The sequence below is a fragment of the Callospermophilus lateralis genome, chromosome 4 (assembly GCF_048772815.1).
Source record: "Callospermophilus lateralis isolate mCalLat2 chromosome 4, mCalLat2.hap1, whole genome shotgun sequence".
NCBI classification, from domain to species: Eukaryota; Metazoa; Chordata; class Mammalia; order Rodentia; family Sciuridae; genus Callospermophilus; species Callospermophilus lateralis.
Window position 1 is genome coordinate 158,605,088 of NC_135308.1, and position 15,046 is coordinate 158,620,133.

A 15,046-nucleotide genomic window follows, 5' to 3' on the forward strand; every position below is an offset into this window, starting at 1 on the left:
ATGGATGAGATCCTGGCCTTCCCACAGCTGTCTCCTTTCAGGCCTCTAAAAATCGTCAGGCTCACTGATCACACCCCACCTAAGCAGCTTAAGTCTTAAGTGGGGATTTAGTGGTTGAAAGAAATGGCATAAATTCAGCAACTTTCATGGATGCCATATTCATGCTGGTTGGTTTTTTTTTTTTTTTTTTTTTTTTTAGTATGAGGATTTGTCTCAAATCTAGCAGACTTAGGTCACTGCCTAGTAGGTGACTCCAGGACACTTTAAGGCAGTCTATGGTTGTGGGGTGGGACTTAAAAGAAAAGCAAGTGAGGATAAGGTGGCATGTGTCAGCTCAGTAAAAATCTGGTTTCTCAAGGTTTCTGTTTAAAGAAGTTCTCTATACACTGTTGGTTTAGATGGGTAGGTGGAGAGGGAAGCCCTAGGCCCCCTTGGCATTGCTGCTGTTTAATTCCCAGTTCTGTGCTTAAGTTGTGTTGCTGTGGATCCCCGCCCCGGTCAATTAAAATGTACACTTGATGGGCTGGGGTTGTGGCTCAGCAGTAGAGCACTTGCACATGTGAGGGCCTGGGTTCAATCCTCAGCACCACATAAAACTAAAATTTAGATGTGTCCACCAAAACCAAAAATATTTTTAAAAAACATGGTAGCCATGTATCCACAAGGAGATAGCCATCTCATCTTGCAAGTGCTGGGTGGTGACAGGAGGCCTGAAAGTTGAGATGTACAGCAGCTTTGGAAAATGACTCAGCCACCCTGATGGGAGTCATCAGTCACCCAGGGGTGTGGGGTGCCCTCATTTGGCAGGAAAACTGGTGCTAAGAGGATCAGCACAGCCAAAGCTGGGATGCTGGCTGTGTTTCCTGCAGCTCCCTGACCCAGAGGCACTGGTAAAACCCAATATCTCTTTACCTTTGAGAGGCAGGAAGCATCTGAGTACGTGGTGATGGGTGTGACCTTGTTAGGAAGGGGCCCTGGAGCCTGGTCATCCTTAAACTATGATATGAGCTGAGTGCTGAGCCAGCTCCTTGCTAAGCTGCTTAAGACAGTTAACAGCTGTCCAAAGATGCTAGAATGTGGCCCTCCCAACCCCCAGCAAAACCTAGCAGGAGGGAAAAGTTGGAAGATCCATCATCACTCCTTTGGAACAGTCTCTGCTTGGGAGGCCCTCAAGGTCCTGGTTGCTACAGTTAGGATTGGTGGCACCCTCTCACGCCTGACCTGACCTGGATAGGCAAGCAGTAGATTGAGCTTCCTAAAGCAGGTAGAGGCCACCTGGAAATATGACCTGACTCCAAACTGCTTTTAGGCAGTTTCCCCTCCTGTGTACCCACTAAAGTGAGCAACCAAAGGCTAGGAAGAGGCCAGGGTGTGTGTATGGCAAACTATTAAAAACCTGCTTTTTAAAATTTTTATTTAAAAAAAGTTGTAGGGGGATACAATGTTTAACTCAGGGGCCTTACACTGCAAGGCAAGCACTGTACCTCTGAGCCACAACCCCATGCCCTGCTTTTAATTTTTTAAATGGTGTTAAGGATGGAACGCAGTTTCACAGCTGCCCGGCAAGTTCTCTGCCACTGAGCTACAGCTCCAGCCCTCTGCTACTTTCTTCAGGGAGCCTGCCAACGTGTTGGCAGATTTGTCATTCCCACCTTTGACCTACCCAACCTCAAAGGATCCACAGAAACCTTGGGAGTTCTCAGGTTAGGGGAGGGGTGGTTGTTAGAGGCCCCTAGTCCTCCATGGGGCCACTGTGTGCCTCTGAAGGGACTCCTAATTGCACCATTCATTCCACACTACCTATCCCTTACCTGTCCTGTCACTGCTTGCTGGAAAGGGCCCAGTCTGCCCTCCTGTGGTGGTGTGGCTCAAGTACAACCTGCTCAGGCAGATCAGAGTGAGACACTTCTTCCGGACTACTCCCAATGCTGGGAAACTGCCTTACCCTATGTGACACAGGAAGGATCCAGTGGGCTTCATACCAGAGCAGGAAACCTGGGTGCTGTGGGGGAATTGGCAGAAACCACCTACTGGTGCCCATAGCAGAGCCCAGCCTCCTGGGGGTAGCTGAGGCAGCTGCACTTCTGTCCTCCCCAGACTTGCCTTCTTGCCTGGAACAAAGCTCCCAGCAGCTGCAAATGCTATTTTTGCCTCAAAAGTAACAGCAGCGCACCCCTAGGGAAGAGCTGGGCAAACAGCTCCCTGGATGGCCATCTGCCCTAGGCCTGGACTGGAAGAATTCTGACATGGAGCTCCTAGATCCATGCAGCGGGGGAGTTCCAGAGGAGATGGAAGACACCCCATAAAAGATCAGTAGCACATAGCTCAGGTCCATGTTTATTAGGGCCCAGAAGTCCATCCAGCAGCCACCTTCATGTTCCTGGAGTGTAATCCCTAAGGGCCCATTACCGACAAACAGCCCAGAGGCCTTACCTGGGCAAAGCAAAAAGAAGTGTTCTTTTCTGGCAGGTGCAAATGGCCCCTCATGACTCTTTCAACAACCAAGCCTGCAAAGGTCAGCTCCAGTTTGAGTATAAATCTGCTCCAAGGCTTCTAGCTCATTAGTTCCATTCCTGTCTTCCAGTGCTTCGGGCTGTGAGGCTTCCTTGAACCAGGCTGGTCGTGCATCGCTATCTGCTGGCTGTGCCTGGCTTGGCTGAGTCCCAAGGCCAGCAGAGGCAGGGAAGTCCTAGGAAGATGGGCCCAAGTGCCTCTCCCATGGGTCCCTCCAGGAAGCCTAGCTGCCAAAGTATTCTTGTTGGAACTTCTGGAAGTCTTCCTCAGTGAACACAGTACCCTCGGCTACCTTCTTCTTCTTAGTCTTGGCCACAGGCCGGTCACAGGCCTTGCGGCCCCGGTTTTGGCGCAGAATCTAGGGAGTGTACAAAGTGAGAACAAACTGCTTCTATTTTCAGAAAAGCAGATCAAGGCCCACAAGGTCACAGGGGAGTATGGCTCAAGGTAGGGCTGGACCATCCTCTCCCCAACCACTCTGCTGACCTTCGTGGGTTAGCCCAACTTCCACCCTGTATTCAGGGCAGAGATACCACGGATTCTGAGGAAAGGCCTCAGCCATCACTCTCCAGGACAAACCTGTTGGGTCACAGACTCCTCTACCGTGCTTCTCTTGCTGGTCATAAACTTCAGGTTTGTTCTGAGGTGGTTTTGACACTCTCGCTTCTGGTACTCAGCTGTGGGTGGCAAGCAAGGACCCTCGTTTTAGAATTACTCTCTTGGAAGTCTCCTGGGTCCCTGGCCTTGCCAAAGGCCCGTCCTGGATAACTGCAACAGTCTGGGCACTTCCTGACCAAATCTGTTTTCCACACAGGTAGGTCCTGCTAAACCCTCACCTCTAGGCCCCTGGGGTTCCCAGTTGGTCCCGACTCTTTCAACAAATATGTCCCTAGCACAACTGTGTCAGGCACAGTGGGTGTTGGGCACACAGCAAGAAACAGAGCAAAAACACTTGCCCTCATACAACTTATACTGTAGTAAGTGGGAAAAGATGGGAAACCAGGTAAACAATAGTTTTGAGACTGATTCACTTTATAGAGAAAAATAGAATAGGAGATAGAAAAGAGGAATGCCAGGGGTAGAGGGCTGCAATTTCAATATAGGAAATTTCACTGAATGACACAAGAACAAGACCCAAAAGACAAGAGTTGTGGATGTTTAGGGGAAGGGCACACGTCTGGGTAGAGGGAGCAACCAGTTCAAAGACTGAAGCAGAAATGTGACGCGTTTGAAGAACAAAGTGGTTGGCGTGGGGAGGAAGCAGGTCATACAGGGTGTCATCAAACACTGAAAATTCAGGGCTCTTATGGAGAACATCGGGAGACATGGAAGGGTGCGGTAAAGGGGAAACAAGGCTTGAGGATCACTTGAGATCCCCTTGGTGCTGATTAGAATGAGACTACTAGGGGAGTAGTGGATGGAGGGCAGAGACCAGCAAGGAGGCTCTGGCAATAATCCAGACAAGAGGTGAGGCGTCCTAGACCAAGGGGCAGCCACAGAGGTATTTTGTGGGGTGGCTGCCAAGGCTTGCTGTTCCTTATACCCATCAATTACGTGCCCACCCTTGGGCTGGACATCAGGGTCACACACAAGCCCAAGGGAAGTCTGATGTGTGAGGAGCTCCCAGTCCAGCAAGGAAGACAGCAAAAGGAACCCCAGTGACAGAGTGGTGAAGAAAAGGGCTGAATGGGCAGGAATGGCCTCTTGGGGACTAAGCTCCTGTGGCACAGCACATTTCACTGGTGCTCCAGTCTGTCCCACTTCCCTGCTTCCACACCTTTGCTCCTGCTGTTTCCTCCTTGTCATTTCTAACTCTAGCAAATACATGAACACTTCTTATGCACCAAGCCCTGTGGATTCAAAGACAGGCAACAGTGTTTCCCATCCTGCCCACACCTGCTCCTCCCCAAGGCTTTCTATTCTGTTAACAGCAGCACCATTCCTAAGAGTTCTTGTATAAACTGAGATCCCTCTTCATAGTCAAATCACCACTCCAGCCCATGGATGCTCCCTCCTCAATACCTTGCAATTGTATAATTCTCTGTTATCTCTGCTGCTATCAGCACTGCATTAAGCACAGCACCTCCCACTTGAATGAAGCTAAAGAGCAGGGCTCTGGGGGCTGGGGATGTGGCTCAAGCGGTAACACTGCTCACCTGGCATGCGCAGGGCGCTGGGTTCGATCCTCAGCACCACATAAAAATAAAATAAAGATGTGTTCGCTGAGAACTAAAAAATAAATATTGAAAATTCTCTCTCTCTCTCTCTAAATAAAGTCTATCTTAAAAAAAAAAAAAAAAAGAGCAGGATCTGGAGACACACTTCCTAGTGTCCATATGTTCCATCTGGGCAGGTATTTCTTTTTGCATCTGTAAAATGGGGGTGATAGCTGTGCCAACATCACCGGGTTGGTTTGGGGATCAAACGAGTTACAATTTGCATAGGGCTTAGAACAGCACCCGGAGGTATTAAACTGTTAAGTGCTCCATCTTAACCCTGTTCACTACATGTTTCAAAGGCCACAAGCTCCTTTCTCACTCAGGACCTCTACACAAGCTATTCTTCTTAGACTAGTCTTCTCCTTTCACCTGGCCACTCTCACGCCGCCACCTGCTCTCAGCCTAAAGGTTACTTCCTCGGAGGAGGCTGACTTGGCCTTTATTACAAACCCCTCTCAGAGCACCCGCGTCTTTTACATCCCCGCCAGGGCCGCTGTCCAGGAGGGCCCTTACTACGTGTTTCCTCCACCCGCACGTCCAGGGCCCCGCTGCACCATATCCAGGGAACGTTTCTAGTCCCTGCCTCAAGTGCCACATCCTCCAGGGCGCCGTCCCCAAACCTGGCGGCAGCACGTCCAGACCCTCCCGCAACTCACCCAGCGCCGATTTGGGCACCTTTCCCTTGGCTGAGTTTCGCAGTTTCTGGGCCTGGCAAGCCTTCGCCTTCCGAGCCCGCTTCAGCCGAGCTCCGCTCGGCTTGGCCTGGTTTGGCGCGGCCCGGGAGGCTGTAGGGAAGAGAGACTTTGGTGGTGCTGCTGCCATCACGCCGGGGCTGAGTCGGCCCGGGTCATTCTTCATCCCGGGGCTTCTGCCTGCGGCTCCCACCGTCCTCCAGCCCGCGCCGGACGCCCCCAGGAAATCCCTCCTCACCCTCGGATTCCGCCAGCAGCTCGAGACCCCTTCGCAGCAACGCGGCCGACATGACTGCACCTGACCCGGCCCACGCTACTTCCGCGCTGACGGCTTTATTTGTCTCCGCGGAAACCCGCGCTAGAACAGAGCTTCCGGAGTGGGCGGCGGAAGTGCCCACCTTCCACACGACGCATGCGTCAAAGGTGTACTCGGCCACGGAAGGAGGGCGGGAACTGGGAGCGGGTCAAGGCGAGAAAGGACACATTTGTTGTCCAATCCTAATCCAACAGGCTCCTTGCTAGCCAAACCACGCCTTCTCCCGGAAGTCGCCTGCAGTACTCGAGCTTGGTTGGCCAATTTTCTCCTGGGCTGGCGAGGCGTGGCGCGGGGCCGAGCGTTGCATTCTCTAGTTTTGGAAAAGGACGTCGTGAGGCCGCGTTTGGTTTCAGGTGCTTCTACCAAAGCAACTTACAGCAAGGGACTTTGTGTCCTCCGTTAAGCCAGACAGTAAAGACCTTTCCAAACATGCGGAATAATGTATTTTTGTTTTGAAAAACTACACTTTTTCATAAAATATTTGTTACCAATAAGTTTTTTGTTCTGTAAAGTGAATTAATAAACATTTAAGATATTTTCTCAGTTTTAGTTTCTATTGTGTTAAATGTCAGTAGATATTAAGTTTTTAAGAGGGTAAAGGGCTTCTTAGACCTCACACTTTGAGAACGCCTTCCTGTGGGTAAGAGCCTGCTGGTTCAGGGCTCCCCTGGCAGCCCATGCCCGGCGCTGGCACAGGCGACGCGCAGCACCACTCCTTAAGTGAGTGGCAAACCAAAAGGAACGACTGAATTCACCGAGCAAACATGTTCTGAGGGCCTTCGGCATACCTGGCACATAGTGCGTGGCACTGAGCCTCCTCAGCCAGTCTCCCCGGTAGACCTCATGGTCCAACCTTCAACTAGCCCCCAGGGAGGCCACATCAATAACAAAACGTGCATCCAGGGTCAGGGTCCTGCTCTGCACGTCCCCAACCCTGAGGTAGCAACTGCTTTCCCCACTTTATAGAATAGGAAATAGAAGCCAAAGAACCCAGCGAGGTCACACCAGTGGTGCCATGATTGGGCATCAAGTCAGATTGGTTTGGACACTCCTGCACCAGCGAGCTGTCCAGGGGAGCAGCGCTGTGGTTCTGGGTGGGGCCTGTCAAGCCACAGAGACAGGAAAGCCCTTGGAGGATAGGAGGAGCTGACCGTGTACATGATGGAGGATGGGAGACACAGGAGTGGCCCATGGGAGAGGAAGAGATGACCTGAGGGCCCAGTGGTCTCAGGGGCAGAGCTCTTTAATTTTGTCCTAAAGACCCTGGGGGCCCTGGAACCCAGCCGTGTGGTCTGACAGGTGTCGCTTTCCTGCTTCTAAGTAACCAGACTGTTTCCTTGTGTGTACTTGCTGTTTACTGTCTGTTTCCCCATCCTTTGCGCCCCTCAGCTCCAGGAGGGTGAGAATGGTTTTAGTATTTTATCCTTAGTCCCCGGAGCAGTGCTCCGTATATAGTTAGTGCCTCATAAAGGACAGGATGGAGAAAGGGTGAGTTTGGAATGACAGTGGGCAGCCGGGTGGAGATGTCCAGGAGGTAGCGATGTCCAGAAGGTGGGGACGTGGGATATGCCCAGGAGCAGAGCTCCGCAGGGTGAAGGAACAAGTTGTCTCCTTCAGATGTGGGCCAGTCAGCACGTGGTCCCCAAGTGGGGGATTCTCCGTGTTCCAATGTCCCTGGGGCTGGGTGGATCCCAGCGTGTCCACCGGTCAGCCAGGCGCTCAGCCGATGGTAGGCAGAGGCGCTGCCGCCGCGTGGCGGGGAAAGGAACTGACCGAGGCGGCGGTGCTGGACGCCGTTCCCACCAGCGCACCACTAGGTGGCGCCGCAGGACAGCGTTCGTGGAGTCTGGTGCCCTCTTCCGAGTGTCCTTAGCGGTGTGGGGTCGGGACTCCCCTGTGCCTGGGCCGGCACTGTGGTCAGGCTCCCTTTTCTAGGGTGAGTGTGGGCAGGGGACAGCCCCCCGTGGGGCCCGAGTGGGCCACTCCGCAGCCTACCTGTGATGCCCGCTTCCTGCCAGGCTGTTTTGGGTCTGTAAAATGTGGGGCAGAGGGTGGGCAGCTGCCTCCTGCTGGTCTCCCTGTGGACAGTGGGTCAAGAGGGCTCACAGGCAGGTTCTGATCCCAGCTGTGTGGCCCTGAGAGAGCTGCTTCACTGCTCTGAGCCTCAGTTTCTACACTGGTCCCTGACAGGCCCTGGCTCCTTCCCTGGGTGCCCCTGGGTACGTGGTCAGCTGGTCAGAGACCGCATAGAGGCACCATGGGGTGAGCGGAGTGGTCCAGTCCCTGGGTCCCTGTTGGACCCAGCTCTGCCTCGGCCCAGGCTCAGGGGAGAAGGGCTCTGGAGGCTCCCGCGTGAGCTAGTGTGAGGTGTGGGTGCGCGCACGCGTAGGGGGCACAGGGTCTTTTGGAGCCGGGTGCGGAGACACTCGGAGTCCTGACTCCATCTTTCTCTCAGTCCTGGTCCTATCTCTGCCCCTGCCTGCTCTCTGTCCCTGTGTCTCTATGTCCTCTCTCTCTCCTGCCCATTCCCAAGCTCCTGGCTCTGGCCACCTTCAGATGGAAAACCAAATGGAACTCCCAATGTCCTTTTCAGGCTGACGGTGATGGCGACTCCTGCCCCACGCCTGTCTCCCCTCCCTCCCCCCAGCTCGGGCCATCAGCAGCTTTGGAAAGCATTTATGGGAGAGCTCAGGAGGAAGCCCATCTCTGCGCTGATGGGCTTTGGGCCTCTCTGGCCTCCGCCTCCCCTCCAGGCCTCTCAGCCTCCCTGGGCTGCCTCCCTGAGCCAAGACTCTTTCTCAAGGAGCTGCTGGCGTCTCGTGAGGGAGGTTCCAAGCTTCTTTTCTCCTGGCCACCTGTCACCAGGCCCTCCTCAGTTCCCCAGAGCCACGATCCCTTGTGGTAGGGGAGGGGACCAGAGTGGCATGTTGAGCCTGGGGAGGTGGATAGTGCTGGGGGTTCCCAGGGCTTGGGAACGACACAGGGACAGGGCTCACACAGCTGTGTGTCTGCAAACAACCACCTTCCCTCTCTGGGCCTGTTGTCTCCTGTGGGAAGTAGCCGTCCTCCTGGCTGAGGGTGGCAGGGCCCAGACAGAGCCCTGCTCCCTGGTTCTGCAGGGAGGGCTCTGGAGCCCGGCTGCACAAGTGTAGACCCTGGCTCCACCTGGTCCCGTGACCTTGGACGAGTCACATAACCTCTGTGTGCCCCAGATTCCTCATTTGTGAGTTAAATATAATAGTCCCCACCTCACAGTCCCCTTGCACTTGAGGAGCCCGTGCAAAGCCCCTGACGTTCCACTGGACACAGAGCCGGGCTGTAGTGGGGCGCCCGAGGGACCTGTGCCCACAACTGTCAGCGGCCTGAAACCTGAGGACTGTTCAAACAGCCTTCGCCATCCCCAGAGCTGTGTGGCCTCGGGCTTCACCACCTCTCTGGGCCAGGCCATGGTGGCTGGGGCTCTCGCATGGCGACCAGGACCCAGTAAGGCCTAGGAGTGATGGGGTGCTGTGCAGAGATAGCAGCCGCAGGCCAGCAGCCCCGTGGGGGACCCGGGAGAGGCACCTTGGCTTCTCTTCCATGGTTTTTAATAGGCAGGAAGAATCTGCTGGAAATTCTCCGTGGAGACCTGGGGTCAGACAGGGGAATGGGGCGGGGCTCAAATGTGGGTCTTTTCCATGGCCCCGGGCCCTGGTGGCCAAAGACAGCTCTGTACCAAATGTGCTCTGGGAGCCTGTCCTCCCCTCTCAGGCCGCAGGTGCCCCTGGGCTGAAGGGGGGGTGTGTCCCCAGTCCTGCCAGGTCCCTGGGGCCTCTGAATGGTTATGGGAAGGCCCCCTGCACCCCCTCCAGCCCCTGGCCCCCTGTGGCTTGCCAACAGGGAGGAGTCTGAGGGCGGCCTTAGTAGGGTGCTGGAGCCCAGCTCTGGAGATGCCACCTCACCCTGAAGTCTGGAGTAAGTCCCTCTCTGCTCTGGGCCTCAGTGTCCCCATCTGTTCAGTGGGGACAGGCTATCACCTAGGTAGGGTAGGAGCCTTGTAAAGAGGTGACGCTTTAGGGCCTGGGAAGGGAGGAGGTGGGGGCTGGGCTGGTTCTGGGGCCTCAGAGAGTTCAGACCGAGGGGGATTCCGGCTCCCAAGGGGTAGGTTCTGGCTATTTTAGCCTTTGAGTCTAATTATGAATCCTTTAAATTGCCAATTGTCAGGGCTGGGTCGTGGCTTAGCGGTAGGGCGCTTATCTAGCCCGGGTGAGGCCCTGGGTTCCATCCTCAGCACCACATAAAAAAAATAAATAAAATAATATTTAAAAAAATAAATTGCCGATTGTCAACACACACCTAGAATAGAGTCACCGGGTGGGGGTGGGGGGCGAGGCCCCCGCTCTGACAAAGCAGGCCTTGCCTTCTCCCCGCCAGGAGCTCAGGGCTTCTCCCCCACAGCCTGGGGGCCTCCTGCTCTAAGGCTGGCTCTCCAGGGGCGGGGACAGGGTTACCCTGCACAAATCCCCTTCCTGGCCTCAGTTTCCCCTCTGTGACTTGGGGGTCACGAGACCTCTCTCGCAGGGTTGTCCTGAGGATTCAGTTCATGAGTGTCTGGACCTCTGAGGACGGGGGTCTGCCCTCCAGGTGCTCACTGGAGCCAGAGACCTGGCCCCCTCCCTGTGTGGAGCGGAGTCCAGGCTGCCTCCTGCCTGGGGTCCCTGGTCTCGGCTCCAGCTGTGGAGGAGCCCAGAGCTGCTGTGGGAGCCACCCCCACCTGCTCACATCCTGAAGCCTTTTAACTTTAGGCCATTCTTCTCTTAGGAGGGGGATGCGCATATCTAAAAAACGCAGGGGGGATCCTCTTTCCCCACAGGGGGGATCCTCTTTCCCCAGAGGATCCCCAACACAAGGAAGGGTAAAGAGAAGAATCTAGGAAGGGAGGGAGCCAGCAGGAAGGGATGAATACTGGCAGGAAGTAGTTATTTCCCCTCTCGCCTCTGCTGCAAGGAAGCTCCGATTGGATTGGATGATTCAGTCACCATTAATAATTCAGTGTAATTAATTAATTACATGATTGTATTATACTACTCTATTATTCAACTGCTATAAGTGTTCATTTCAGCTTTCTGGAACTTCTACTCACGTCTGTTCTGTAAATGATTTCTGATCTTTTATTTTACTTTTAAAGAAAACTCCTTTAGAAATAGCTGAGAGTATAAATTATAAATCAGCAATTAGGACCAGAGAGAGAGAGAGGAGAGTCTGGGCACATAGCTGTTCTGTGCCAACCTTTCAGTCCCTAAGCCTTAGTGATCGTGGCATTATGCGTGGAGCCAGGAGGAGGAGGACGTGGTGTGCGGGTGGTGGGGCGATGGCTGGAAAGTGCTTTGGAGCTTTTAATGCTACACTGATAAGAGCACAGCCCAGCAAGAACAAGGGTTCAAGACAGGGCCTGAGCATGTGCACCAGATTCTCTGATGTCACAGCAGGACATTTACACCATCTCCCCTGCCATCACCCAGCAGCCTTGGCCCTTAGGAGGGCACAGGAAATGTGTTCAGCTGATCGAGTGTTGGAGGAGGGGAGGGTGGAGTCCCAAGTCCGGCCTGGCCTTGAAAGCAACCTTTGCAATCTGCAGCTCTTTTTTTTTTTTTTTGCTGCCATGATCTTGGGAACAGGTGTTATGGGTGACAGGGAGCTGCTCAGCCTATAAGCAATAAACTATTGTATTAAAATTCAGAGCTCTCAGGGTCTCTTTGTTACAGCAGTGTAGCTTAACATAGCCTAACTAATACACCTCTTGCTTCCCCTCTTGATAATCCCTGGCACCCCTCAGCAGACCAGGCTGGGCTCTGGGATGACCTGTGCTGCATGAGGGCCCAGAAGTAGGATGAGGAAGGGCAGGCTGGTCCCCCTGAGGCTCAGCCATCACAGATGCACAAGACACAGAAGCCCTGGTCTCTGCTGCCCCTCCACCCTGGCCAGGAGCTGGGCTGGAGCTCCCCAGGTCTGCTAGCCTTCCACTAGGCCTGGGGGCTTCCCCAGCTGTAGAGGAGAGAGGCTGAAGGTGTCTCAGAGGGGCACTAACAGGGAAGCAGGGTGGGCGCTGGGCTTTTGCTGGCCCCTGCCATGTCCTTCTTGGTAGCTGGGGAGAGTAAACCCACCCTGAGCCCCCTCTGTCTCTTCACCCCACAAGACGAGCCTGGGAGTGCAAGGGGCAGTGCTGGGCAGTGCTGGGGTTGTCCTTAGGCCCAGAGCTCCTGGTGGTGTGTCCTGAAGGATGTGGCCAAGGAAGAGTCATGGGGTCTCAGAGGAGGAGGACACTCAGGGATAGGCAAGAGACTCCACTGAGCACCTCCAGCTGGGGCTGTTTCCGTCCAGCCCAGAATATCCCCAGCCCACACTTGTCCCTCTGTGTGCTCTGGGGACAGAGTGCAGCATCCCGCTGTCCCTGCTGTCCAAGGGTCTGAACCTGGTGTGACTGGGGCCTGGGGGCAGGAGGAGAGGAGGGGAGGTGGCTGGGGGTCTCAGACACCAGGCAGAGCACAGGGGTCCTGACGGTCACGCAAGACGAGACTGCAGGGCCCTCCCCCGCAAATAATCAAGGGTTTTCAGGCAACAGTGGCCAAGTATTGAAATAAATGGGAGGCCCTTTGCCCAGGAGGGTGTCAGCCTGGGCATTCCTGAGACAGCCTGCAGCCCACCTGGTACCACGGTGGCTGCCACGGGCTCTGGAGCCACATTCCCAGGCTCAGATCCAGAGGCTTAGCCTGCGTGGGCCTCGTTTCCTCTTCAGCATCATGAAGAGCATAATCAGGAGGCCCCTGGGCCTCGGCTTGGCTGGGTCAGCATCGCTCTGAGGCGGGGTGGCTGCTCACATGGCTTTTGATGGCAGCTCGAGACCCCCCTTCCCGCTCCTGCTTTTCCTTAGCTTCAGCTCTCCGTGGGCCCCCATGGGTGAGCACCGTGGGGGGTGCCTGTCTGTCTTGGTCTCCTCTCAGTGGTGGGTGCCCAGCACCTACCATGTGTCAGACACTGTTGTTGAACACAGGAGCATGGATTTGCTTAGATTAGAAAAATGCATTGAGCACCTACTATGTGCAGGGGCTGTTTGGATTCAGCCCAAGGAGGGGCTGAGGCAGGGAAGCAGGAGCCGGCACGCACCAGTGTGGGCAGAGATGGCCAAGCCCAGGGTGGGGGCTTGGGGTGCAGCTGGTGTCAACAGACTCGTGACGGGCGGCAGAAGGGCTGTCTGGAGGAAGGAGTGTTCCTTGGTTGTGTGGCTATAACCTGTCCCAGGGAGACGGCCCCTTTGCTGGCAGCCTATTCCTTGTGAGGACAGACAGCGGGGGACCTGGGTGGGGACTGTGAAGTCAGACCTGGCTGCAGAATCTGTGCTGCTGAGTTGGTGCTGGGAGGCGCCTGGCCCGGGGAGGGGGGGGAGCTGCTCAGAGGACATGGTACCTGGGCAGCCTCAGCCCAGGAGGGAACCCGGGTGGTCACTGGGCCTGGCCTGGCATGGTGGGTGCCGGTGGGAAAGGCTCCAAGAGTCCTGAGCAGCTCCGATGATTCCTGCCCTGGGAAACGGGCACAGGGAGGCAGAGGCATCCCTGGACCCTGCGGGTGAGCTCCTGCCACGGCCTGGACGTGAGCGCCCGTGTCCACGCAGGAAGGTTCAGAGGTGGAGTGACGGGACTGTGACAGCTGTGACCTAATCAGTCCCTTCTAGGTTGAAAGGGCTGCTGGGTGGTGACTAGGTGGGCGAGGACGGAGGAGGTGGCTCCCTGGCTTAGAGCACCCCACCCCTCCCCCTCTCTTTGCTTCCTGACCTGCCAGGAGCTTCCCCGCCACACAAATCCTTTGTGCCTGGGTCCCCATGTCCTGGGCACAGACGGGACGCGGCAGACAGGCCACCAGAGCCCACTGGTCCTGGGCGTGGAGGGCTAAGCTGTGCCCTCGACTCAGTGTCCCCTTCTCTGCCTCAGCCCTCTCTTCAGTCCTCTGCTCGGTGACCTCTGCCAGTGAGTGTCCTCCAGCCCTGATCCTGGGGAAGGGTCAGAACCTGGTGCTTAAGGGCACGACACGCACTCAGGCCCTGGGACCCGTTCCTGGCCCTGCCGTCTGTGGACTGTGTGACTTGAGCGAATGGCCTCTGTTTCCGTGCCTCGGTTTCCCCCCCTGTGCTCTGTGAATATGACTGGCCTGGGGTGGCCGCGAGGGCCCGGGGAGTGGGTTCTAGGTGCTTCTGAGCCGAGCTCTTGCGTCAGTAGCTCCGTCTCTGGAGCAAACCCTGAGATCATTGGCTTCCAAAAGAAACGCTTGCTTGGCTCAGCGGTGTTGGAGGTCCTCCGCGACCACCGCCCTGTTGCTCTGGGCCCGTGGTGGCACAGCATGTCACGGCAGAGGTACATCCCTGCCCCTCTCACAGCTGGTACAAAAAATGGAGGAGGCTGGTGACCACCCTCCGCTGAAGACTTCACCTCCAGTGACCCGAGGGCCTCCCACTGGGTCCCACCTCTGCCCCCCACTCATCCATCCCTTGCCATCTTTATTCTTTGAGACAGGGTCTCACTAAGTTGTCCAGGCTGACCTTGAACTTGAACTCGGATCCTCCTGCCTCAGCCTCCTGAGTAGCTGGGATTCTCTGTGTGCACCGTGCGCCTGGCTGGGCCCCGCCTCTTAAAGCCCGTACCCCACTAGCACCACATTGGGGGCCAAGGCTTTGACACATGGGCCTTTGGGGACATTCCAGGTCCAAACAGTGGGGACACCCGTCCTTTCATAAGATCTTACACTTAGGCTGTGACACTGTGTCTGACCCATTGGTGGGTGTAGAGATTGAGATGGGAACCTGCTCATGACAGTAGAGAGGCTGGGCCGGCAGTCAGACCGGTGGTTGTCCAGGCTCCTCCGTCAGTAGGCCTTTGGGGATGCCACCCCTTTCTGTGCCTGTGTCCCCTTCTTTGACCGGGGCATCAGGCTCACCTTGCCGGGCTCTGAGAACCACCCCTTCTACTATAAGACCTTCAGCCAGGTGATGGACCTCTCTGGGCTTCGGGTCCCTCATCTGTACAATGGTGGAAAGAGTGGCAGCTGCCACCCAGGGTGCTGTGACAATGACATGGGTTAAAATGTGACAAGTGCTCAGAACAGGGCCTGGGGCATGAGGAACGCCTGCTATTGTTATTACTGGTTACCTTTTGGTGATAGAGGCTGGGGACCTCTATAGAGGCAGGAACCTCGCCTCAGGCACATCCCCTGCCCCTACTCGATGAAACTTGCCAACAGGGAACCCTTCAGGGGGTCCATGGCAGTGGATGCTCAAC

The 15,046-nt window shown here is 55.5% G+C and overlaps 1 protein-coding gene across 1 annotated transcript; it reads right to left on the reverse strand.

Annotated features, from left to right (window-relative positions):
- Positions 1-2,325: 2,325 nt before the first annotated feature.
- Rps19bp1 (ribosomal protein S19 binding protein 1) lies at positions 2,326-5,817 on the reverse strand. Its single transcript, XM_076853327.2, has 4 exons — positions 5,664-5,817; positions 5,390-5,518; positions 3,094-3,191; positions 2,326-2,872 (listed from the first exon to the last, which is right to left on the reverse strand). Exons 1-4 carry the CDS (start codon positions 5,713-5,715, stop codon positions 2,738-2,740), a joined length of 414 nt encoding a protein of 137 aa, XP_076709442.2. The 5' UTR covers positions 5,716-5,817; the 3' UTR covers positions 2,326-2,737.
- Positions 5,818-15,046: the final 9,229 nt, after the last annotated feature.